The sequence below is a fragment of the Perca flavescens genome, chromosome 21, assembly GCF_004354835.1.
Source record: "Perca flavescens isolate YP-PL-M2 chromosome 21, PFLA_1.0, whole genome shotgun sequence".
NCBI classification, from domain to species: Eukaryota; Metazoa; Chordata; class Actinopteri; order Perciformes; family Percidae; genus Perca; species Perca flavescens.
In genome coordinates, this window is record NC_041351.1 from 29,748,051 (window position 1) to 29,773,670 (window position 25,620).

General features: G+C 39.7%; 1 protein-coding gene across 1 annotated transcript in view; it reads right to left on the bottom strand.

Annotated features, from left to right (window-relative positions):
- Nucleotides 1–7,111: 7,111 nt before the first annotated feature.
- Nucleotides 7,112–25,620, bottom strand: part of ipmkb (inositol polyphosphate multikinase b) — a 28,513-nt gene continuing 10,004 nt past the window's right edge. Inside the window, exons 2-6 of the mRNA XM_028568757.1 lie at nucleotides 21,577–21,662; nucleotides 16,356–16,452; nucleotides 14,539–14,711; nucleotides 8,351–8,432; nucleotides 7,112–8,206 (exon numbers count right to left, since the gene is read on the bottom strand). Of these exons, the coding sequence (XP_028424558.1) occupies nucleotides 7,398–8,206; nucleotides 8,351–8,432; nucleotides 14,539–14,711; nucleotides 16,356–16,452; nucleotides 21,577–21,662 (1,247 nt within the window). The 3' untranslated portion in view covers nucleotides 7,112–7,397. The remainder of the gene's footprint in view (nucleotides 8,207–8,350; nucleotides 8,433–14,538; nucleotides 14,712–16,355; nucleotides 16,453–21,576; nucleotides 21,663–25,620) is intronic.

Consider the following 25,620-nt stretch of genomic DNA (forward strand, 5'->3'; position numbering starts at 1 on the left):
GCTGCTCGCTTCATGTCGTGCCAGTGTGCTATCAACGTTCACTAGCAGTCACTTTAAATTTGCTGCACCTAAAAAAGTTAACTGACAAAATATTTACCGAAAGTATCTGCAGCAAGTCAAGTAATGATTTTTTTAAATTTACTGAAATGAAGTACAGATATCAATCTAAAACAAATGAAAAAGTTATGGGACAGTCAATTCTTGCGCCTGTTGTGTTGCAGCGATGGAGCACAGTAAGCGGCACTCTAAAGTCTGCCTTTCTTTTACCTTGAAAAAGCCTGGTACAACTGTAAATCACCATTATATGAAAATATAATGTTCCTCTTATTTGTTAATTAAGCATGTGACACGTTTCAACTCCACCCCTCAAAGAATCGGAATCGAGAATCGATAAGAACCGGAGTCGAAAGGAAAAATCGGAATTGTTCAAATCCAAACGATGCCCAACCCTACTGTTAGAGATTTTGTTCACACGCGATAAACATTTGTAAAACAGATGCCATCAATTGGCTATTCCATTTGTCTGCAGTGCATGATAGACAAATAAAAGCGAAAGAAGAAAAAAACTGTTGTGCCCAGTACCCAACGACCAGGAGTAAAAGACCTTGAACTAACTTCAGTTCAACTGTAAACACAGGAGCAGAGCGGAGAGGGCAGCGTGCAGCCAGCCCTGACACAGCTCCACTCAGACACATTCTACATCCTAATCATCGGTGGTGAAAAGTCAGAACTCATCTGGACTGATACTGCATACTCATGTTGTATATCTGTATGTATGTATGTAGTCTGACTGGTCAGTGTGTTCCATTCTGAGATGACAGATATGATAGTATGTTCAGTAAATATTCTACATGTATACTGTAGATGTATGTCTAGATTAGGGATAGACTGATTATCGGCTTGTTTTCTTTTAGCAGTTTGCAGATTATCTGTATCTGTGTTTTATTTGCCTGAAGACAGATAATGTTAATAAATTAACAAGTCAACAAGCCACAACTTTGGCTCGGTGTCTGTCCCTCTGCTTCGGTTTGACTCACCACTGAGTATGACTTAATGTCCCCCCCCTTACACTATCTGACTTTATTGGACTTTTTAGGCCTTTTTTTTTTAGGACAGCTGAAGACATGAAAGGGGAGAGAGAGGGGGAATGACAGGTCGGAGTCAAACCCTCAGCCGCTGAATCGAGGAGGAAGTCTCTTTATATGCGCGCCTACTCTACCAGGTGAGCTAACCAGGCGCCCACTATCTGACTATCTGTTACTGGGTATTATGTTGAAATTTTCTAATTTATTATAATTGCTTAAAGCATTTAAACACAGTTTTGTGTTGGAGTTTATAACATTTCAAAATCTTAATTTTGACTTAAAGATGATAATTTTCACTGTAAATGCATATTGGTTCCAAATATCGTTTATTGGTTTCATTAACTACTAATAATCGGTATCGGCCTTGAAAAACCAGTATCGGTCGATCCCTAATATGTATAGATGTTAATAAGGGCCTAAATTACCATATTAGTATTTATGCATTTTTTTAACCAATTGAATGCAAATTGCATATACTTTGTATTATTATGTTGTCCTCTTCTACCTTCCAGACAGCCATTGGTATCTGTTAACATTGCTGTGGTATGAAAATCAACTGCAGACTTGAAACAATATTTTAGATGGATTATGTATCACAGTGAGCCTGGACTGTGCCACTGAGACTATATAGACCTTTGCAGTGTTTAATCATAATCAGTAATTCATTAATGTACCCTTTCCAAAAACTATACATTGCCAATTTATAATTCAATGTCCTTATTCTGTCTTCAAATTATGAATGTAAAATGGAATTACAAAATAACATTTTAAAAAAGTTGGATTTTTTTTTTCTGTTTTTCTGCTTACCATATTCTACAATGCATTTTTTTCCTGCTGTAACATTGGCAGTTTTCATTTCATCACTGTATTGTAAAGATGTATAAAAATGAAATGAGCCACTAAAGCAAACTAAGCAGGAGCTCTGATTGGTCAGATTCCTGCCAACACATAACAATGGGCCAATCAGAGCTCTTTCTGCTGCTCAGTAAGTTTAATTTCAATTGTCGAAAAGAAATAATTGAAAACTATCAATGAATGAATATGATAGGCAGACAAATAAATAAATGCCTTAACACACGTAAAACGTAAAAGCCCTTTAAAGTAAATGTTGCAATTCCATTTTAAAATCCAACAAATATTACATTTAAAGACAGAATAAGGTCAACTAATTCAGAATCATTTAAATGTATCGGTCTGTAATACATTTGTAATTGAGAATTTGACCAACTGATAGAACTATAATTCTTACATACACTGTAAAAGCCTTTAATTATACAGATGGCATACTCCACGCTCCACAGTAACATTATTTTTGGTTAGGTTACTGTCGTGTGGTAATTCAGTGATCCAGACTTTTTCCAAATCAGTCTGCATTTAAAAACAACTGTAATACAGTAAAAGGCAGATAGAATGGAAAAACATATTTAGCAATATAACACACTATGTTCTGCTTCAGCTGTAATGTAAAGAAGGAATTCTCTGTAAGAAAAACCCTTCTGTGGTCCTTTAGAAGGAAAACTAAATGCTCGTGCTTGCCATCTTCTAAATATTCAGTATAATATGAGGAACATAGTGGATGTGCTGTTGGGATATCTGCCCACCCACACTGGAACACAATGTCTCAGTAACATGGGCTGATTTACTGAGGTTTACACTGATATAAATGGAGTTAAAGTCAAAGGTTGCATCACTAGGAGTCAGTCATTAAACCAATTCCATGAACAATGCCCTGTACACAAATGCATGGTATGGTTGTTGTTAGTTAGCAGTGACACAACAGGCTAGAAACACAGAGGAGATTCACAAAGCTGCCCAAATGATCAATAATCAATATTCCAAACACAGAGACGAGGAGGAGACATTAACAGAAAATAAGGCAGTGATAAAACATCTCAAACTCCTGTAAACAACCTTTAAAAGACTCCTTCACATTGATTACTTCAAACAAATGAACAATTTTATGAAAAAGAAATGTCAGAGAAAATATTATAATCTAGTAGTTAGCAGTCTGTTTTGGTTTAGATTAAAAATAATAATACAATTTAATCAAGTTAATTTACAAAAGATCATGACTTTCATATTGTTCATTATATTCATATATTACAAGCTACATAAACAGAAGAGACCTGTGCATATTATTAGTTCAAATCAAAGTGGGGTTGTGCCGTACTGGAGCAGGGACAGCTCCAAGGTTAGTGTAGAGAGCAGACAGCGCAGTCACACACACACACACACAGACAACAACTGCTGAGCACTGAAGGATGATAAAGTGAAAACAATTTTACAGCAAATGATCTTAAAAACACACTGTTGATTCTCTTCAGGTAAATAATGAAATCAATAAAAAGTCTTGCCCTAGGGTGGAAAGACAGAGCCTGTGTGACACAACAGTTTATTTGCTGTCATCACATTGGAAAGTAGGGTTGGATTAATGTACAGGACAGACTGCAGATCAGACTGAGGTGAGGATCTAAAGTTATTGAACATCTTTAGTGGTGTCTAACACTTGCTATAAAAGATGCAGTCTAACTTTCAGCTATTATGTTTTAGAGCTGCATATTACCAAATATACTGTATATGGACTCTTAAAGCTGTAGTGTGTAGTTTCTGTCTCCCCCATGAGGAATTCTAAGGAATGACAACAAAACTGTCGGCACGTCCACATGATACAAGCCTTCCGTGACCATGCACCGCTGCCCCCCCCCTCCTCCACACAGTTGCTAGTAGCCAAAGAGGACACGGAGGATTAAAAACCATGATGGACTCTTCAGAAGAGGTCATTATCTTCACTCCAGTTTCTGCGAGGGAAAGTCACCGGACGCCACGATCTTCTGAACATAGTTAGACTGAGAACTCCAGAGAGAGTTGGGTGGAGCTGATAGTCTTAATTAGCTTTGTAGCAACTCATTTGGCAATGGCTTGAATGTAACGGACGTTCATTAATATCAAAAAGTTACACACTACAGCTTTAAAGGGGGCTGTACTCGAAATAGTGGAGAAAATAAACAGTGGGCTGTGAATTCAATCTCACATTTTGTGAACCAACGGTTTTTCCCGCCCACAAGCACGCGTGGCCGGACTGGCTATAAAATCAAAAATCAGAGAAAGTCGGATTAAAACACACACAGAGGGAGTGTGGATTCATTCTCTGCTCAGAACGCCTTTACTCCACTATATCTTTACATAGCAAACATTTGTTTACTGCTTCCTATTCTATGTTCTGAATGTCGAGTACAGCCCCTTTAAATTTTATTAAATTAAGTTAGTGAACCAACTTGAAATCCATAAAATGACTACTAATGGTACTTCTGCTTTGCTCAGGGAGACGGGCTTTCATACTTTATATGCATAACCAAATATGCTAATGAAGGCCATGAAAGCTCCAGAAAAGTGGACCTTGTGATAAAATGTATTTTTGTGTCAAACTAAGCACAATTTGTTGCCTGGAGTAAAGGAGACAATTAAGTCATGATTGCAAGAAAAGATGACATTATCTCAAGAAAATACAAAAAGTATTGTAGCAACCAAGGCTGCTATGGGCCTGTGTGAGTCCATCACAGATTAATCCATCATTGGTTTCAAAGGGAAGTTTGGGGTCCCCTGCTGGAGCTGCTCCCCCCGCGACCCGACACCGGATAAGCGGACGAAGATGGATGGATGGATGGTTTCAATGGAAAGCTTTTGTCTTAATACAGTTTCACTAAACCTTCATCAAATGTATACAGAATAGCTACACAATCAGTCTGTGGAGCAGCCTAAAACCCACATTAGCCAACCCTACCAAATATGACAAACCCCAAAAAGCTAAAATAATCAGCTGTACTGTCTCAAGCTGAGCTAAGTGTAAAAAGGACGTGCCGACTTCTGTTTTGCTAGCAACCAGCACTCTGACGTTTCTGCCCAAAAGAGAAAAAAACATGAAACCATTCACTTGCTGTCTTCCTCTCTTTAGCATCCTGTCCCTCTCTGGTGAGTCTGTCAGTCGACTCGCATTAAAGCAGCATGTTTCAAATATCTTTTTACTACAATCTTAAAATCCTTAGGGAGGTTTTATCATTCTCGGTAATATGATAACCAATCACATCATGTGTCATACAGTGTCACCCTCCCCACACGTAAAAAAACTTCCTAACAATCATCTTTCCAGAATTTGGGAAGGGAAATTGTTGATTTCACTATTGTGGCCCAGTTATAACTCAATGAATTACAATATAATAACTTATCATCAATAACTAAATCATAGAATAGCTCATGGTGAATACTAGCACAATGGCATCCAAATCATTAGCAATGTTACCTTTTGACATAAGTAGGTTCTAAAACATAAATAGAATTGCGAGCACAAGGTATAATATCAGCAAGAGCAGAAAGAGAGGGGACACCAAATAACTGGAATAAACACAGCAGAGAGCACAGGCTCTCAGAAGGGGGGCCCGAACATGTACAACGATTAAAACAGCCATGGTAAAAGATAATACAATGCGCAAGGAACATGACTTGAAGGTCAACATTAATGAGATAAGGACAATCATGAGATAAACTAAACACTGCGTAAGACTCAATAAAACAATCGTTTAGAACTAAACAACCACACAGCATGAGGATCATCTTGCTGACAGGATAATAGTAGCAATATTAAGTATTTATTTTCCTTACAGTAAATTTACCTGAGTTAGATACCAGTAGACAGGGATTTAAACAAAAACAAAAGGACGACCCGACGTAAACCTCAACATTATCCAGACTTCTGGTTTTACCCAATGCTCACACACTTCAAGAGGCCATTCTGAAATGTTCAGTTGTTGGCTTCAATGGAGGCCAACAAAAAAAACTTCTTCTTCAGACTTCGGTTTCCCAGCCCTGGTTTGTTTGTAATTTAAAAAGTGTACTGTAAACTTAAATGGTCCAAATCCAGTAAGTAGCAGAGTGAAGTTTAATCGTGCTAACATGTCTAACAGTTAGTGCAGTAGAGTTAGTTTCCTAGGCAGACTGCATAATCCAACAGTACACCTCATCTTAACCAAAACACCAAACTCTTTATTGCTGATTTTTTAAGTTCACAGAAAACCTAAAATCAATTTTGAGCACATAACTTTTCAAAACCAGTGGTACCGGCCCAAACCCTATGGAATCCTGAGGACCCAATCCCAATCCACAGGGCTATTGATGAAATCAGAACAGCTATTGATGTTGTACATCGACAAGCCATACGAAGCCTGATCCATTAGGAATTTGTGCTTATAATTTCTGTCGTCATAACGCTCCTTTGTTTTAGTGGAAGCATTGGATGGCTAAGGGTGAAATCATAACAGCTACTAAACTTCCATGTCAACAGGTCAATCACCGTCACAACTGATGTGAGATCTGTGTGATACAGCTGAAATCTCTGGAAAAAGCTGGTGAGTGGACCTGGAGTTGGGATTGGGGATAAAGGGTGATAAAATCTTTTATTACAGCGCAAGTAATCATAATCTTACTGCAATTTTACTGCAAAATTGATATATATCCATGTCCATTTCCTAGAAATTGAGAAACTGTAGGGAACAGATGGGAATGTCTGCTTCTAGCTAATATAGTAGAATGAAAAAAAAAAACATTGATGCATAACTCATGTAAAGGGGATATTACGTACAACAGTGCTGCTCACTGATTTTCAGTATTCATGGACTGACACAATCAGAGATATTAAAAAAGGGACAGCTACTACTGTATTAGTGCTACAGAAAAATGTCTGGTGCTTGACAAATGCCTGTCGAAATATTTTCATATTGCCCAGCCCAGGCCTAATTTGAGGTGTACTGATATGCAGTTTTAACAGAAACCTACCAGTGGCTATGGTGTAAACATATAACCCTCTTTTCTATGAATGCATTTCAAATGGACTAACGGTGAAGTCGTTGTGACGTTGTAGGACTTGTCTGAGCATCAGTAAATCACGCAGCCAAAGATGTTGTGTTTAAGTACAGGGTCGCAATGCCTTCATGGATTGATTAGTGCATGTAGTGCTGCTGATCAGAGGGGGGGACACACACACACGCAACTGTCAGCCTCTACTATCCCCACCTTGCTCACAAACAGACAAGAGACACACAAAGACAGACACACACATGACCGACGAACCATCACAAACAGGTGAGATGATGATGATGACGATGATGATGATAGTTCGGTTTTAATAATCACTTCTTTGATTCTTCCCTCGCGACTCTAAAGGTTTCGGTCTTTTGAGAAGAAAGGTGGGTAGACAGCAGGGAGCCAGTGGTTGACTGAGCAGCTCAGGAGGTAAAGAGAAGAGAGGGAGAAGTGAGAGCTCTAAGCGGCGTCACACAGGATCTGCTCCAGCACTGTCAGCAGGTTCTTGAGGCCGTAGATGTAGCCGTGATCGTGGCTCTCGCTCGGGAAAACGTGGGCAAAGTCGATCATCCTGACCTCCACCTCCGCGTCTCCTCCACCACCCTCTGTTGCATTGCCTCCTCGTCCTTTCAGCTCCTCCTCCGCCTCTCTCCTGCCTCTGCCCTCCCTCTCTCCATCCTCATCCTTCCCTTCCAGTTGGGATTTGTTTCCGTTTCCGTTTGGTGGCTGCTGCGTCTCACCTGTCCGTTTCCATGCAGAGTTGTCTTCTTCTTCGCACGGTGCAGCAACGGAGCTCAGTGTCGTCTGCACAGCATCACCGTCTCCGCTGGTGCCTCGGAGATGACCCTTGGCACAGTGGTGGTGACCACCCTTCCTGTGGTTGGTGTAGATGGTGGACAGGCTGTAGTCCCAGGGCACTGGCACCTGAATGTTGTTGTTGTTGTACTCAGCCACTTCCTCTTCGGGCCTCGCCCCTTCCTGTCTCACTTTCCCCTCTCCGCGTCGACCGCTGTCACCCGCCGATGACAACGAGGCAGTTTTCCCCGCAGTTGGGCTGATCGGCAGCGTGCTGAGAAGGGATGAAAGGGAGGAGGAGGAGGAGGAGGAAGAGGAGGGGAGGCCCTCGTAGACAAAGAGAAGGGAGCTGGCGTAGAAGGTCAGCTGCTGCTGCGACTCAAACCAGCGGAGGATACATTGTACTCTGCGGATGCTGGCTGACACGGCATCCTTCCTCAGACTAATGCCATTATGGAAGAATTTAGCCAGGCCTGGAGGAGAGGAGAGGAGAGGAGGGGAGAGGAGGGGAGAGGAAAGGGGAGAGAAACGAGTTATACACACTTGTGTCTGACTGGCTGTTCTTCTCTCAGCATACATGTGATTAAGCATGTGATAGCTTGAGAGTCCACACGTACCATCTTTAATGGTGTCCTTAGCCAGTCCCCTCCCGTAGTGCTGGTCATAGGAGTCAAATGTGTCACTGCACATCTTATACACCTGAAACAAAAGAAAATACATTATGTTAAGAGTGTGTGCGCTGTGTTTTCGTTGGTCCTTGTCCTTTAACCCACAATATGTTCGTTTCCATATACATACATGTGTCTTATTACTGAACAAGGATTAATTTAGTTGTGAACTGACAGCAAATAAAACAGCTCCTATTGCTCAGATCCTCCCTCATACATCATCATATCATTTATAGAATTACACGTCTTGAAAACAAGAGTTGTTCATGCTGAAAAAAAGCCAATACACATGAAAGTCATTCTGCTGCTGCCAACAGCTGTGTAAGGTCTCTGTTATTGTGTTCATCTCTCAAAACTCACAGAATGGCAACAGGTGTGTTAAGATGCACGCTGAGCAGGCATGACCATGACTGAAGTGCTGGTTCTCTTTAACCGATTAAACACTGACTCCATCTAGTGGTCCACAGCTGCACTCACACCTGCCTCCATTACATCAAAGTGACCAGATATGCACATCAAACCATAAACGCCATTGTTAGCCTGCAGCCCGCTGAGCCATATCATGATACAAGTTTTAGTGTCCAACAGGTAGACAGAACAGAGTGGCGTGTTGTCACGTTAGGGCAAGTTCCCAAACTTTTGAGCACGTTTACACATGCTGCAATACATGCTACCCCTGGGACCCTGACTTCTTCAGATTAGAATGTTTGACACAATTTGACACAATTTGACACAAGTCTGGATTTTTTTTGGTTCTTTCAAGCTACAAACAAGTCCTTAAGCACAAACCTGCAAAAGTGCATCTTATTGGCAGTTAGTTAGATCATAGTCTATATCCACAACATTTCACTTCCGGGATTGCTCCGTTGCCGCTGCAAATTCCAACAGATGACACTCTTTTTGGCCGGATGTCCGTTACCTTCCTCTTCCTTTGTGTTGGCGTTCTAACCTCCGGTGGATTTGTGAGGACTATGGTTAACTGCTCCTCAGATCTCTGCAGGGTAAATCCAGACAGCTAGCTAGACTATCTGTCCAATCTGAGTTTTCTGTTGCACGACTAAAACTACTTTTGAACGTACACGTTCCACCAAAAACAAGTTCCTTCCTGAGGCTATTTAGCAGAGGCACCGTGGCTCTGTCCGGAGCTTAGCACCTCCCAAGATGATTGTGATTGGTTTAAAGAAATGTCAATAAACCAGAGCATGTTTTTCTCCCATCAAGGAATGCTGTTTGGACTAGCCGGCACAGTGAGACTAGCTAGATCATGACCGACAGGTTTTAGGGAACCACATACATGAAGCCATTTCCAGATACAAAGTGCTTGTTTCTTAGATTTATAATTAAATATGGTAAAACAATTATGATTTCAGATGAGAACATGCAGGTTATTGATACTGCTGGTGTTATTATCACAATTTAAGAGTTACCTATCCTTATTGATGATAAAATATACAACAAAATAAATGTTTGTACACTAAAAGAACCAATCCAAATGTTTAAAGAGTCTCACACATCTATATCCATGAATCATTGCCCCAATACAGATTGCAGTTACCTCATGTAACTGCAATCACATGACTCAATGACTAGGCTAGTCATATTAATGCTGATCATGGTTTTAACTCTCTACTGACTTTGCCTTTATTTCAATAAGAGCACACTATTATTCAATATAACTTCATCCAGGATTAAAAAATTATGTGTTGAAAGAACCAAATTAGCTGGATGAGAATAAACATCTTTTTAGCCTGATAACAGGATCCTGGGTTATATATTAAAAAAAAACAATATATATATATAGTATTGTATAGTATTGTATATAATTGTAATTATATTGTATGTATACATGTAAAAAGCCACGTTTGAAGAACACTAAACCAAAGGGGCTTCACAGTTTTACATTTAGACCAGAAGGGTTCTCTCCTTTGTGCTACACTTAGTCACCTTTATTATCTTTTCCTTTCAATCTTTCTCTAACTCTCTCCACCCACACTATCATGCTTCCATCAGGAACATCATTACCACTGATTAGTTTCCTCTCTATCTAAACAAACAGATAGCAGAATATGTGTATGGGAATTTTCCCAGCTCAATGCCATGCACATTCTGTTCCAAACTGCCTGTTCTAGGGTACAAAATAGCCAAACTGATTCCTCTCTGTTTTTCAACCATCTGATTAAATTAGACCTTGGGTTGGTATTTGCTTTTCGACTCCATTCATCCCACCTGTGGGCCCATTTTTACAAACTTCTGTACTGACAACATAATTCACAGCCAATAAATCATTAAAATCGATTAAATCTACTACGTAGAGAGACCAAACTATTTAAAGACACCTAATACTGTATGTCAGGATAGATGCATACAGCGTTCAAGTACTCTACTGCTCAAGTACTGTACTACAATTTTGAGACACTTGTACCTTACTGGAGTAACTACTTTATAGCTGTCACAAATGTAGACATCACTAATGATGATGAGTCTCTAAATTGGTCCGTCTGCTGTTTGGTGCTGAGCAAGTAGTGTACAGTGGGTTTATCAGAACATTATTTATTTTTTTACTAAAAACAGCTGCCTACTGCTGCTAGAAACAAGGTTAAAATCAAAAATTAAAGTTATAAATCCAAAGCAATGTGCTGAAAGAGGCTACAAAGCTCTGTATAGCTGAGAGGAACTGTAGAGTTGGTAATAATTCTCAGAGTTTGTCACTACGAGCAACAATTTTCAAATTATTATTATTTGATTAATTGAATTTAAGGCAGCTTTAAGTGAAGTATGTTTTTCCTCTAAAGCACATTAGGAGATACGGGTAAATTCAGCACTCTCCTCAGTATAGGTTCCTGCAAGAAGATGTTGGCTATGTGCAGGGTTTAAGTGAGGTTCTGAAAGACACACGTACACGTTTTATAATAAAGTGCCCATATTATGAAAAAATCACTCACTCACTCACAGGGTGAAAAGAGGAGCTGCAGTACAACAAAAATATGGTGTTTATTGAAAATTAAACCATGTAAACATATTCTGGTACAACCTCAAAATACAATTATGAACCTGAAAATGAGCATAATATGAGCACTTTAAATGCTTTGTCATTATTCAACCTATGGTGCTATAGCACGGATCTAACATAAAGTTCACCTCCTGTACATTAATCTCCACCAGTCTCCATAGAGACCATATAAGCACATATCAGAGCACTGAGTGGACGGTATATTTATGACTGGTTTACAAAGGGTGGGGACATACAGCCATAAAGCTTTTTACAATGAGGATCAGGTTAGGCAAACGCTAGCAGGTCTTCAAGGACAAACAGTCAATCAGTGGACTGTTTCGTCAAGCACACAAAGCTTGGCAGTTAGAAAAGTTACTTATTTTCTCAAAACACAATTCATGACTTCCTCTCAGCCCTGAATAACCCCCACCCTCACCCATATCCTCATCCACTACTCATGCTGAAGAGGCTTCCGTTCTCTCTGTCCCTCTTATGTAAGGTTAAGATAAGTTAAGTGTCTGTGGATAAATGTGTCTTAGCAGTATGGACCTTTTGGGACTGAATTGTCCTTTTCTTCTGCTAAACAATGACTTTTAAATTCAAAAGTTGTATGTATAGTAAAAGTTTAAATAGGTGAAATACAAATAATTTTCTGCCCAACTTCAGCCATACTTTAAATTTATATTTAATGTTTTTTGTTCATACGTTCAGTAAATTTGATTTATATAGTCCAATATCACAAATCACAGATTTGCCCCAAAGGGCTTTCTTTATAATTTTTACAGCATATAATTTACTTTATTTTAGTAATGTTGCCTGTTAGTTTGAATATCTTAGATTATGTACGAGCAGGCTATGTGAAACACAATAAAAGTTTGTATTTTTGAATGGTGTACATTGTCAAATGAGAAAATGATTTTAAAAAAATGACAATAACAGCAAATGAAAATCCATGCATGTTGTCTAATGCCGTTTTTCCATGACATGGTACCTGCTCGACTCGCGTTTTTTAGTTTTCCATTACGAAAAAAAGTCCCTGGTACCTGCCAACAGGTACGTTATTTAGGATCACCTCCGTCCAGGTTCCAAGCGATACCAAAAGGTGACATGTATAACCTGCAGACTCCTGATTGGTCGGAGAGAATCATAACTAATCACTGCGTCATCATTGCTAGAGACAGACGGGGGTGTCCTGAACCCCCACACCCCCCTTTCTAAATAGTTTAGCTAGCGGTGTTTTTTTTGCTGCCTCCAGCTTCTTTAGAAACTAAATGTGTCTTCTGGCAAACAGCCACATGCTGAGAATCAAACACACCACACACCTTCCACGTTCTCTGTGTGTGTGTGTGTGTGCGTCGCGTTAGGTCACGGCAGTTTCCTGCGGTGTCGCTATGACGACCAGCCACACTTGCCTCACGCGGTACTAAATCTGCAATGGAAAATGGAGGACAGGGCACCGTGGTCGAGCTGAGCCGAGCCGGTCCTAGCAGTGGGTAAGCGTCATATGACAGAGGTCTTCAACAGGGGGTCTGTGACCCCTAAGGGGTCCTCAGAGTTAGTGCAGGGGGGCCGCCAAATGTAGTTTGATATTTTTTGAATATGTCTGAAAATATACATTAATATGAATTCAACATATGAAAAAAAAACGTTTACACATTGAAGATAAGCTTACTATAGGTAAGGTAGCCATACAGTTAACCTTCAAAATTTATATTTAACATTAAAACACTATATATAAATGATATAATAATTCATCCATGCGGCCCAGTTTAACATGCAACTCAATTAGATAAAATATATTTAGTAGGGGGCCCTACGCTGTCTCTATTTTCAGCTAAGGGGTCAAAAACATTGAATTATTAAATAAACAAAAGAGTTTTGTTGAAAAATGTGTTTAAACTCAGCAGAGTAAGGTTTAAAAAAAAAATTCATTCTGGCATCAGTTTTGAAACTGCAGTATAATACTGACATCAATCTAATTTCAAACATTGTCCAGTGTTCCAAACCACTATGAACATACCAATAAATTCATAGAAATTCTAAGTTTACACAGAAACAGTTAATGTAGCTCACTGGGCGTATTTGTTTGTTTCTTGCTGCAGACAGGAAAACCCAAATCAGGAAACTTTACTGATGATGATGATGATGATACTGACAGGAGGTTGCAATGGAAACTGATCAAAGCGATAAACGCTTCGCTATTTGACTCTCTTCCTTTCCAACGGAAATCCGTTTCACCCATGTGGACAAAATAATGAGACAGGGACATGATGCATGTTTACCGCAACAGTCTGACGAGGTTAGGGATTCAACAAACCGCTTCAGATAAACAACAGCTATTTACACAGGTGGTCAACTGTGTGTGTGTGTGTGTGTGTGCGCGCGCACTAAAACACATAAGATGGTGAATGATGTGCTGTTCAGCTCAGCCAACGACGTAAACATATTTCCAATCACATGGGTTAAACATTGACCCATTCAATGCTGTTCAACAGTACCTCGTGTTATCAATTACTTCTGTTATTGTGTTACTATGGGTGGGGTATTGAGCTGAAGAAGTATTTTTTATTCAATTCAGTTTTTCCAAAAGGGGCTATGAAAACTGTACTGTACTTTTATTTAATACTTTTCTTAAAGATTTGGGTTAGTATATACTTATTTATGTTGCACCTTTTGGTCTGTTAATTATATGCATTTTTTAGTTATTTCAGTTTGTGCCCACTGACACATTTGTACATCGTTTTGTAAAATGTAGTTTAACTAATAAAGTATATCAAAAAAATAATATAGTGGGTCTGGGTATCATATCGATATAGTTACTAGAGACTAGATATCGTCTTAGATTTTGAATATCGTAATATCATTATAGTATTAAGTGTTGCCTTTTCCTGGTTTTTAAGGCTGCATTTGAGTAAAGTGAGGTCATTTTCTGAACTTACCAGACTGTTCTACCTTTTCTATTATATTGCCCTTACCCACTTAGTCATTAAAGCACCATTTGTCATCATTATTTATCAAAAATCTCATTGTATAAATAAAATGTTGTTAAAGCAAAAGAATATTATATAAACCCCACTCAGAGTTTTGAAATCCTTAGCTTGGTAGATTAAAGATCCTCCACACCAGCAAAACAGGTCAAACTCACCCTCATGCCAAGGACCAGAAAGCCTATCTCCTCCATCAGTGGGTATTTCCTGATCTGCTGTTCCCGTTTCTCTTGCGAGGCGAATGGATCGTAGCTCCGCTGGCCCAGCTTCACGTCCATGATGCACGGCTTGACGAAGCGTCGGGTCACATCCTCCAGCTTCAGGTACAGGTCTGAGCACAGGCACGGAAACAGAAGTGATAATGTGTGGTATGTATTGTTCATGTGAGACTGATGTTGCCTTTTTATCAATTTCTTTACCTAACAGTCAATATTTCTGATAACGTTTTGGATATGATATGACAGAGGTGCTCGTTGACTATTAACCAGAGCGACCCATACTTGGGTAAAAGTACAAGTGCTCTATCAAAAAAGTGACTTGAGTAGAAGTAGAAGTGCTCTTTAAGCACCACACTTAAGTAGAAGTACTAAAGTATTCAACATTTTTTGTACTTAAGGATTGCAAGTAGTTTATTTTCAAATATACTACACAAGTACTAAAAGTAAAAGTACAAGTATTGTGTTATTTAGTTATTAAAGAAAGCAGTCATATTTTAAATATCATATTGTTGGAGTTTTTTTTGGTAGTAAGGCAGTCACAAGCTGTACATTGCTGGATATGAAGGAAGTTTCTGAAATAAACCCCAAAAGGTACGATAATGTCACAGCTGTTATAACTACTATTACCTGATATAACAGTGGGTTATTAATCACGTATTAACAAACACTTAAATAAAATGTGTGATGTACAGTGGAAAGTTAGCAAGCTAGCAAAATACAGATAAACTAGAAGCTTCACATCACAGGGTCAAACGGTTAACATTCAGGACTCACTGCAGACTCAAACAACTCAGGAATAGATTAATCTGCTAAAAAAAATAATACTCCAGTAGAGTACAGATACAGCCTTTTAGTACTTAAGTACAGTAATGAAGTAGTTCTACTTCGTTACTATACAGCTCTGCTATTAACTGCATGTTAATATCTTCATTTTTGAGAGAAATGTTTACAGTGTAATGTGGGAGGACTCTACTGAATAGTTTATTTAACCTGCTGTAAATATAGCTGAAATTGCACCAGTACCATCGTTCCTAAAAGTGAAACTGATGGGGCTTTTACCTAGTTGTCCCACTGAGAGTTGCAGGGGCTGCACCTGACTCAGCATACACTGGATCAGAGAGCTTACCAGCAGACCCACACCAATATCTAGGTTTATCGCTTGTTGTAGATATATCTGCACATAACAAGAAAATGCAGGACAAAAATGCCAAAGTGGGTTGGATCATTTTAGGGTCTCCATTAAATCTGGTGACATGGTAATCTGGTCTGTCCACCAGAGAACACTGACATGTTTAGTTTTCAAATGTAAAATGTCCTGCTCAGAATACATCTTGACCACAGGTGAAGAATCAAGATTGTTTGTTTAGGTTATGCCAAATAATTTGTCAAAATTATGATTTTCTTTAAATCTTGGGACTCGGGTAAGAGGGAGATAGATACTAGGGGTGTTGAAATTAATCACTGCATCGATGCATCACGATTCGGACTTGGACGATTCTGCATCAATGCAGTGACAGACCATAATCTATTATTGCCTACTGATGTTACTTGTTGATTTTCCGCTCGCTGCTTCTTTTGTTTTTGCCTGTTTTCTGCTGTGTTCACACTCCTCCATATATAATAATATGGAGGAGGCGAGCCATCGTGATATTGAATTGATTTGAATCGTTGACGGGATAATTCCAATCGAATCGGATCGTGAGACCAGTGAAGATTCAAACCCCTAATAGATACACACACAGAGTTCAGGCTCTTACCATTGGGGCTGTCAGGAGAGGACCAGGTCCCGTAGTACTTGGGTAGATGGTTCTGCAGCTGCAGAAGGCATGGATCACAGCAGTCCTCTGCATACACCTAAGACACACACATGGCCATGGGCAGGGTGTTAGAAATACCAAGGTCCAAAAACTCAGCAGGGGGTTTCAAAGGCATGAAATTGATTTCCCTGATCTAAATATGTGCAGTTGATGTTTGGAGAGCAAACATTGGACAACAATAGCTTTAAAATCATGTCAGTGGGCAGTAGCATAACTGATCTGTGAAGCAGTAATGAAACTCAGGTTAAACGTTGCAACAAATGATCCAAACTACAATCTGTAAATACAGAAGAGGTTAAAAGGGTCACAAAACACCTGAAAATGAATGTTGTCAATGTTTAATTAAAGTGTTCTGCTGAAGGGAAATTCACAGTACATACACCACTGAAATCTAATCATGACCATCTCTTTCGCTCTCTGTATCACTGCCTGTCCCTTTCTCTGCAACTCCTACCTTGTTTCTCCTTCCAAATTATATTAAAAAATAAATAAGCAAAATTATATACACATTCTGGGGCGCCCTGTTAGCTCACCTGGTTGAGTGTGCGCCCCATGTACTAAGGCTCAGTCCTTACAGCCCGGGGTTCAGGTCCAACCCGCGGCCCTTTGCTGCATCTCATTCCCCCTGTCTCTCTTCCCTTCCCTGTCTTCAGCTGTCCAATCATATAAAGGACAAAAATGCCCCCCAAATTTTTTTTAGAATAATAAAATGTGTCTCAAACAGTTCATAACCATAACCAAATTGTGGGTTATACAATAATATATTTATTATACAATAATACTATATAATGACACTATAATTATGCTAGGTGTTTGTGTTATATTGTGTATAGGTTCCACTGTAATGACTAAAAAAAACATATGTAGCTCTGTGGTTTAAACTGGATCATGTGAGTTTTTGTTTGTGTTGAACAGCACAGAGACAGAATGCTAATTCTATCCTGAGCTCAGTTTGTGAGACCAGTTTTTCCTCTCATCTCAATCACCTTCTCCCTTTCTTTTTCTCTCAGACTCCTCATCTTGTCCCGTATCTCTTCCCCTCCCAAAGCTGAGCTTTAACTGATGGAGTCTTTTCATTTTCGTCTGTCTTAGTGAGGAAAGTAAACACAGTGTCAATTGATATTTATATGTAAATGTTACCGGCTCTGCTAGGATCATCTTGCGATTGAAATTAAAAAAAATATAGGAGTGAAAGTGAAACTAGCCGGCATCCCGATGGACGAATACGGTTTGGTGGGACTGAACAGGAGCAGTTTGTCAGATGATGTCTGGGGATGAATGGAATTGAACTACAAGCAGTCAACTAGTAATCAGGGTTTCCTTTAGGATTTGTTTTAGCAGTGAGGGCAGGTCTGTCAGAACAGCAACCCCCCTAACCCATTCATTGTGCAAATGTACTTTATTTATACCTAGTCCTAGGTGAGGGGTCATTTTGCCTAGGCCCAGAATACAACCAGCAGCATCATCAAGAATGAAGACGTGAACGTAAACATGGCGTCATTCACGTGCATATTAAGTAGCCAAGTTGGTTTGTTTTGGTCGGATGTTTTATTTTGTTTCTGTGCTCGACTTCCTGTCCCACATTATCTGCCGTGTGCTGAATTGCTGTGGAGCTCTCCGGCGTCCGGCAAAAACAGAAGCTCTGCGTATCTGCTCCGGAGGACCAGAGCTGGGACGGAGTCGGAACGCAGCCGTTTCGCAGCTGGTGGAAATTGGGGGTAACTGCTCCAGCAGAGAGGATGGTTAGTTATAGTTATGGTGCAGCTGTGACTCAGGTGGTAGAACGGTCGCCTGCCAATTGGAAGGTCGGTGGTTTGATCCCTGGCCCTGCAGTCCCATGCCGAAGTGTCCTTGGGCAAGACACTGAACCCCGAGTTGCCCCCAATGCTGCACATCGAAGTGTACGAATGTGTGTGAATGTTTATCTGATGAGCAGGTGGCACCTTGTACAGCAGCCTCGGCCACAGTGTAGGAATGTGTGTGAATGGTGAATGGTTCCTGTACTACGTTAAGGCGCTTTGAGTAGTCATTAAGACTAGGCTATATAAAATACTGTCCATTAAGTTTAGCCAGCAGCTAAGTTTACAAGAATTTGTGGCAAACTAAGATAAACAGTTAAGACTACAAACTGACATTTTTGTTTTGTGTTAGATTTAGAGTGTGTTTGTGTAAACAGTGTGGTGGACCAGAGTGGACCGCCCAGACAGATCGATATCAGATCAGATTGAAATATATCTCTTCCTACACGCACACACAGCGCGGGCATCGCTGTTCAGAATCCCGTCTATCTTCCAAAATGTAACGCTTGTATCCAGCTTGAAGCTGCAGGTCATCCAATTATAACGACCTCATCAACATTGTCGAAATCATTTAGATATTGAGCCAGTACGTTGAAAATCTTTTAGATAACAGGAGCCTATATGATTTACTGTAGCCACCCTAACAACCCACTACCTGAACGCCTTTTTCTACTCTCCCGTTTCACTCTCCACAACGCCGTCTTCAGGCAAAAAGTCACATCGTGAGATAGATAACGGTTAGCTAGCTAGTCTGTTTATGTTTCTTGGAATGTTAGCCTTAGTTATATATTTCTTACCTTGATTTTGGGGTCTGCGTTTTTGGTGGAGCTGTTCGTTTAATAGTCGACTCGGAAGAAAGTGAATGTTTTGATAATAAACTCCATCAACACAACAATATGTGGAGTTAAACTGGACGGGCCCAATAACCTCTGAATAGTTCTCCTTGTTGTTAAATTGCCATTATGTCGGCAGGATCATTTAAAAGGCAACCTAGACTACATTGTGCGTCTGCCCTATTTCTGATACCGTGGGGTGGGAGAAATTTTGCCATTGGCCGCCACTACAAAATCAACATAGAGGAAACACTGAGTAACATTCTCTAGTTAACCTGTATCACGCTTTGCATGGTTTCAATAGAGTTGCTGACATAATCAAAGAAACATCATACTAAGTAAAGATTTTGTAGAAACGACAAGTTCATACACTTCATCACACACACCCACAAACACACACGCAATGACGTCGATGAGCAAGTCAGTAATCTTACACAATAACTTTGTCACACGTTATATTTAGGCAATTATTACACACACACACAGACAGACAGACAGACAGACAGACAGACAGACAGACAGACAGACAGACAGACAGACAGACAGACAGACAGACAGACAGACAGACAGACAGACAGACACACACACACACACACACAAACAAACACCGTCAGTTGGATACTGTGTATTTAGGGTAGGGTTGCGACGAATGATAATTTTCATTACAATTTAATCTGGTGGTTACTTTTTGGATTACTAAATCAATTGTTTAGCCTATCAAATGTCAAAAGATTCTGAAAAACATCCCTTACAAGGGTGATGTCCAAAATGCTTGTTTTGTCTGATCAACAGTCATAACCCAAAAGACATTACAATTAAGATGATCATTTATGTGAATCACTGACCCAATGATACCCCCAGAAGAAGAAGGAAGCAGCAACTGTTTGGCATGTGTGCTTAATTAATGAGTTAATCAATCAATTCAAAGCTGTGGCTGGTTAGTTTTCTGTTGGTCGACTAATTAATAAATCAACTAAATTATTTCATCACTAATACAGGGTAAATGCAGTAAAGTTTCAATTTAATTATTGTTTTTTTTCTTTCTGAGGCTTTTCTACCCTGATCAGAAAACAATTCTGATGAAAAGTGAAAATTTTAATTTAGTGGCATGAAAATGGTGAAAGCTGAGCACGACATACAGCCGTTTTCACATATACAGTATAACAGCAGTGCATATTGTTAAATATGTCCTGTTATAGTTGCTAGATGTCCAGCCCTGTGCAGGATGTCAGCTCAGTGTGAGATATGTGTGTTGTTGGGATTAGGTCAGGAGACAGCCGGACATGATACCATAACTCACTCCTGTTTGTATGAGACTTGCTGAGGCTGACAGTGCTGCTAAGCTCTAAAGCAAACATTGAAGCTCTGAAGCTCTGAAGCCATGGACACACGTTCCATGTGCCACTTTCTGATTACATAAACCCATATGGAATGTCTGATATCAACACTGATTATTAAGAATTCACATTTCTCTGTGCATCCACTTTGTGTTGAAAGTGCTCTTGAACAAGTCAGTATGTGAGTCACAATAGAGGTAAATGCTCATATAAACCTATTTACAGCTCTAAATACACGGCGAAAGACCTTACAAAAGTCAGTACAAAATTTCATTACTGCATTATGAGAAGTGGTGTAATACTGTATCAAAAAATGATATAACTGGTGGCATTTTAGGCATTTATTTGATAGGAGAGCTTAGATGTGAAAGGGGAAAGAGAGGGGGAACGACATGCAGCAAAGTGCCGCAGGTCGGAATTGAACCTGCAGCCGCTGCGGCAAGGACTGAGCCTCTGTGTATGGGGCCCACGCTCTACCAGGCAAGCTATCCAGGCGCCCCAATGTCAATTTAGTTGACAAAAACACTAATCATCAAAAAATGTTAACACTGAAGTACTTCATCAAACAAAAAAACCCTCAAATTAAAGATGTTCTGTGTAAATTCATTTGTTTTTTACTGTTGGTCGGAACAAAACACAGCATATATTTTCACATTTTACAGAAAAGAATCGACAATTTAATCATCGATGGAAATAACTTAAAACCTTTTACTAGACTAAATCTTATCAATTGGCTATGTAACCACAGCAATGGTAGCAAATGCAAAGTGTAGTATTGGATTATATTTAAAGGGATGTTGTGCTGATTTTAAACCAGCTGAGCTGTGTTACTTTGGGTGGGCAGCGTGTTCAGATAAACGGCGTTTCCCTCCGGGGCGCCAGTGCAAGGAGCTCCCCGCAAACTTTTTCAACTGAAAAATAGTTTTCACTTTTTTCTGAAGCTTTTGAAAAGATTGATTTTTCACACTACACTTATTTACAACGGTTATGGTGACAGCTCAGACAGCTCATGCACTAAAGAAATGGTGAAACTACCGAATGTTTGTTCTGCAAATTTTATTATTATGATCGGATTTTCACCTATATATTTGCACAATTTATTCTTAATCAGATTTTGAACACTTTAAATGCTAAATGTTGTGTACGTGATTATGTGAGAGAGTACAGAGGGTTATGAATGCATCAGTATTACCATGCTGTAAAACTGCTTCTCTCGTGGACCTCTGGGCGGAGGCTGAAGCTGCTTCAGGACCGTTCCATCGGGATGCTGCAAAATACCTGCAACATATACAAAGATGGCAGTGAAAATCAAAGCAACGTTTAGCAAAGTAAAGCATTGTAGGGAGTTGAGTGCTTTAAGCACTGCAGAATAATAAAAACAATAATTAACAGCTGACAAAAAGAGCCCCAGTCATCGGTCGTCCAGCCTTGTTTGAGCATACCAGTGCTACAGTAGTGAAGTACAGTAAAATGATGATTATCAGACACCTCAATTTAATTTCAGTCAGCCGTTGATTCAGAAGAGAAATACATCATTGTAAATGGAAAACATATTGTTCAGTTAACCATAAACAGTTTACTGTGCTCACTGCCTTCAAAACTGAGGTTGATATTAAATATTAAATCATAAACTCTGACATTTATCCAACAGACACACCTAGACAGCAGCAATAAAATACATGGCGAGAGAGATTAAGACAGAGGGAGCACTATGTAGATGAAGTGTAAGAACTTAAAAGGTAGAATCTGTCAATATGGGGTGATGACATTAATATAATAAAAATTTGCTACTGGGAGGAAAATAATGAGGGAGAAAGAGAGACCTTAAAATAGATAGGCCAATGAAGTATTGTAGGTCTCCATGAGCTGTCAATGAGAAACTCATTGCCATCATTACCCTGTACTCACGCAACGTTTACAACACCTGACAAACATCAGAACTCTTCGTTCACAAATTCAATCTGATTTCTGAGCATGTAGACAGGAAAAAAAGACATGCAATCTAATATTTAGAAATAGATCTAGGAATTAGGGCCTGTAAGTATCTCCAAAATTAGTCCTTACTGACCAAAGATTTTCAGAGTCACACATTATTTGGTTAAACTGTTTCATTTCAATTCCTGCCAACATTTAGGAGAGCTCCAGAGGTGTCCTAACATGTTTAGAGTTACGGGGAATTTGAATGCTGACTGAGTTGCTGGTAAGGTTGGGTTCTTTTCAGGTTTATAATACTATGAGATAGGATTTTACAGCTCTGAAGTTATCAGGGTAAAGCCCAATGACATTGTGTTGCAGCAACATTTGAGCAAGGTTCAACTTTTTTGCCGGACAACTTATTGGCTGGATCACTCTGCATCATCAGCCCCACTACGTCAATGTCAAAATGCAGCTTTTCAACAGCGATGACTCGGGTCAATCACAACTAACAATATACAGCAAAAAATAATGCACTAATTCATTTACTTCCACGCTTTTCAGTATGAAGTCATAAAACCTATTGCTACACAGCTCTTTTATATGCATGTAAAACTGTGATTGGATAGGGCTAACTAGAATCATTTCAAACAGTTTAGTCAATTCTTTTACTGAATGGAGTGTTCTTAGTCATGTTTAGCACTGAGACTCCTGATAAATACGGCCCATATTCCGGTATATCCTCATATGGGCTGACTTTATTGTAAACCAAGCCATTATTTGTTTGTGCAGGCCACGTCTTACACCATAACGTATGGGAGAATTAACAGAATGCCGGCACCTCATTCTTTTAAGTTGTATCCAGCCCTACTACTGCTCCATGTCTTACACCATGCAATGAAAACCTTGCTTTGCCAGTCTTCCTTACACAACGAATAAAAAAGGAGATAATATTATTCTTTATGAGAATTACGATAAGTCAATGATTCGTTAATTTATTCTTAATTGTTTTGTGTTGCATTACATTTGTTTTTGCATGAGGTTAAACTTTGAGTAGGAAAATAACCTAAAGTCACCCTGAATGTGGCTCCCTTTGCCACCCTATTTCCAGTGTAGAAAGCAAGATGCAGTGAGGAAAAGATGAGCGACCCGTTACATCATCACATGCTGACCACAGCTGATTACAAATGGACTGAGTAAACTCTCAGGAAAGGATTAGTCTGTCCTTTGATCTCTAGATTCTTCTAAGAACTCACAGATGTACAAACACACACACACGCAAATACTAAAGACTATACAAAACATCCATACACATTTAAAAATAACCAGCACACAAAGTAGGCCGTAAGGTCACTAGTCAGAATACTGAGACCAAGCAGGAGGCAGTCATCCCTTCAATCTACAGCTACTGTCCCACTGCTTCTACAGGCAGTGACTGTTCAAACAGGCTGTGTGAGCATGGCTCATAAGCAGTGAACCACATCAGTCCAATCCACGCAAACATCATCAATCACGCATTAATGCTACAAAGGCTGTGTATCGACAGCATTAGTCAATATCCTGGACATTCCACTTCCGGGATTGCTCCGTTGCAGATGGAAATTCGGCTGGATTTCACCCATTTAGGCCTGATGTCCGTTGCCTTGGGCTTTCTCTCTGTTGGCGTTCTAACCTCCGGTGGATTTGTGAGGACTATGGTTAACTGCTCCTCAGATCTCTGCAGGGTAAATCCAGACAGCTAGCTAGACTATCTGTCCAATCGGAGTTTTCTGTTGCACGACTAAAACTACTTTTGAACGTACACACGTTCCACCAAAACAAATTCCTTCCTGAGGCTAATTAGCAGATGCACCGCCGCTTTTCCCGGTGACTAGCACCGCCCCAAGACAGTTGTGATTGGTTTAAAGAAATGCCAATAAACCAGAACACGTTTTTCATCCATCCCGGAATGCTGTGTGGAGCTCACCTGGTAGTGCAGGCGCCCATATATAGAGGTTTACTCCTCGACGCAGCGGCCGCAGGTTCAACTCCGCCCTGCGGCCCTTTGCTGCAGGTCATTCCCCCTCTCTCTCCCCTTTCATGTCTTCAGCTGTCCTATATAAATAAAGGCCTAAAATGCCCCGAAAAATAATCGTAAAAATAAAAGAATAGTGACCCAGATATGTAGTGAGCAGGACATTTCACAATGTATAAATAAACTTGTCAGTTCTCTCTGGTGGAGAAACTATGTCACAGAGACACAATTTCTAAATGACCACAATCAGATCTTAAGCATTTCTCTGCTTGATATTATACATACATCTTCTATTAAAGATGCAATTGATTTGAACTTACTGAGATATTTCACTGCACCAAGGTTTCCATGAACTGGGGAGAGAGAGAGATTGGCTGAGTCAGTCATGTGATTGGCAGAGGCACAAAAAGTAGGAAAATATACTGTACAGAGCATCCGCACCCACCCACGCCCTAAATACCACCACGCCCTGATCATATACCACCCTCATATATTATATTGCTTTTTGTTTGTTTAACTGGTGGAACTTGCCTGATGCTACCAGCACCAGGGTGAGCCTGCTTTGTCATAACGCAATTAGTCTTTTTTTTTTTTTTTTTTTTTTTGTTTACATGCGTATAACTTATGTGGTTGTCAGTAGCTAATTAGCCTTCTACGGGATACAATCAGCTATGTCCTGACATTTGTGTGAGTCGTGGAGGTTTTAAATCCCCATGTGGAGATCAGTTTGCGTTCAGATTTATTGAAATGACATTCAAATTTCGCCGAAAGAAAGGCACTAATGCCGATAGACTGTTGTCAAAGGACGGTAAATAATAGCCACTTGGTTCCATTAACGCCACACATAGGGCTCAATATTAAGTCATTGGCTACAGATAGGGCCTGTGGGCCACTTGCCTAATGAAAATGACAAACTGAACAATATGAACTTAATACACAATCTTTACATCATACCGGACAACTTTAAAAAACTTTTGTAATAACTAAAACAATAAAATGCAAAAGATTTATTATCCCCTTCTATGCCTTTTTAGCCTTTGCAGCTGGCGTGCTTAACTACTTCAAACAACTTCTCGCGGAACTCTTGTATTAATGAAATTGTTACGTCATGCACTTTCTAATGTGAGCCTTGAATCATCGGAAAACAACTCCAGCTGAAGTTAAACGATTGTCAACTGTGTTTTGAGTAGGGATGCACGAATCCAGATTTTTGGGGTTTGGCCGAATACTGAATCCACTGGTTAAGATTCTGCTGACTCCTCCTCCCATCCTCAGTCCACGAACACAGTGAACACATGAATGAAGTAA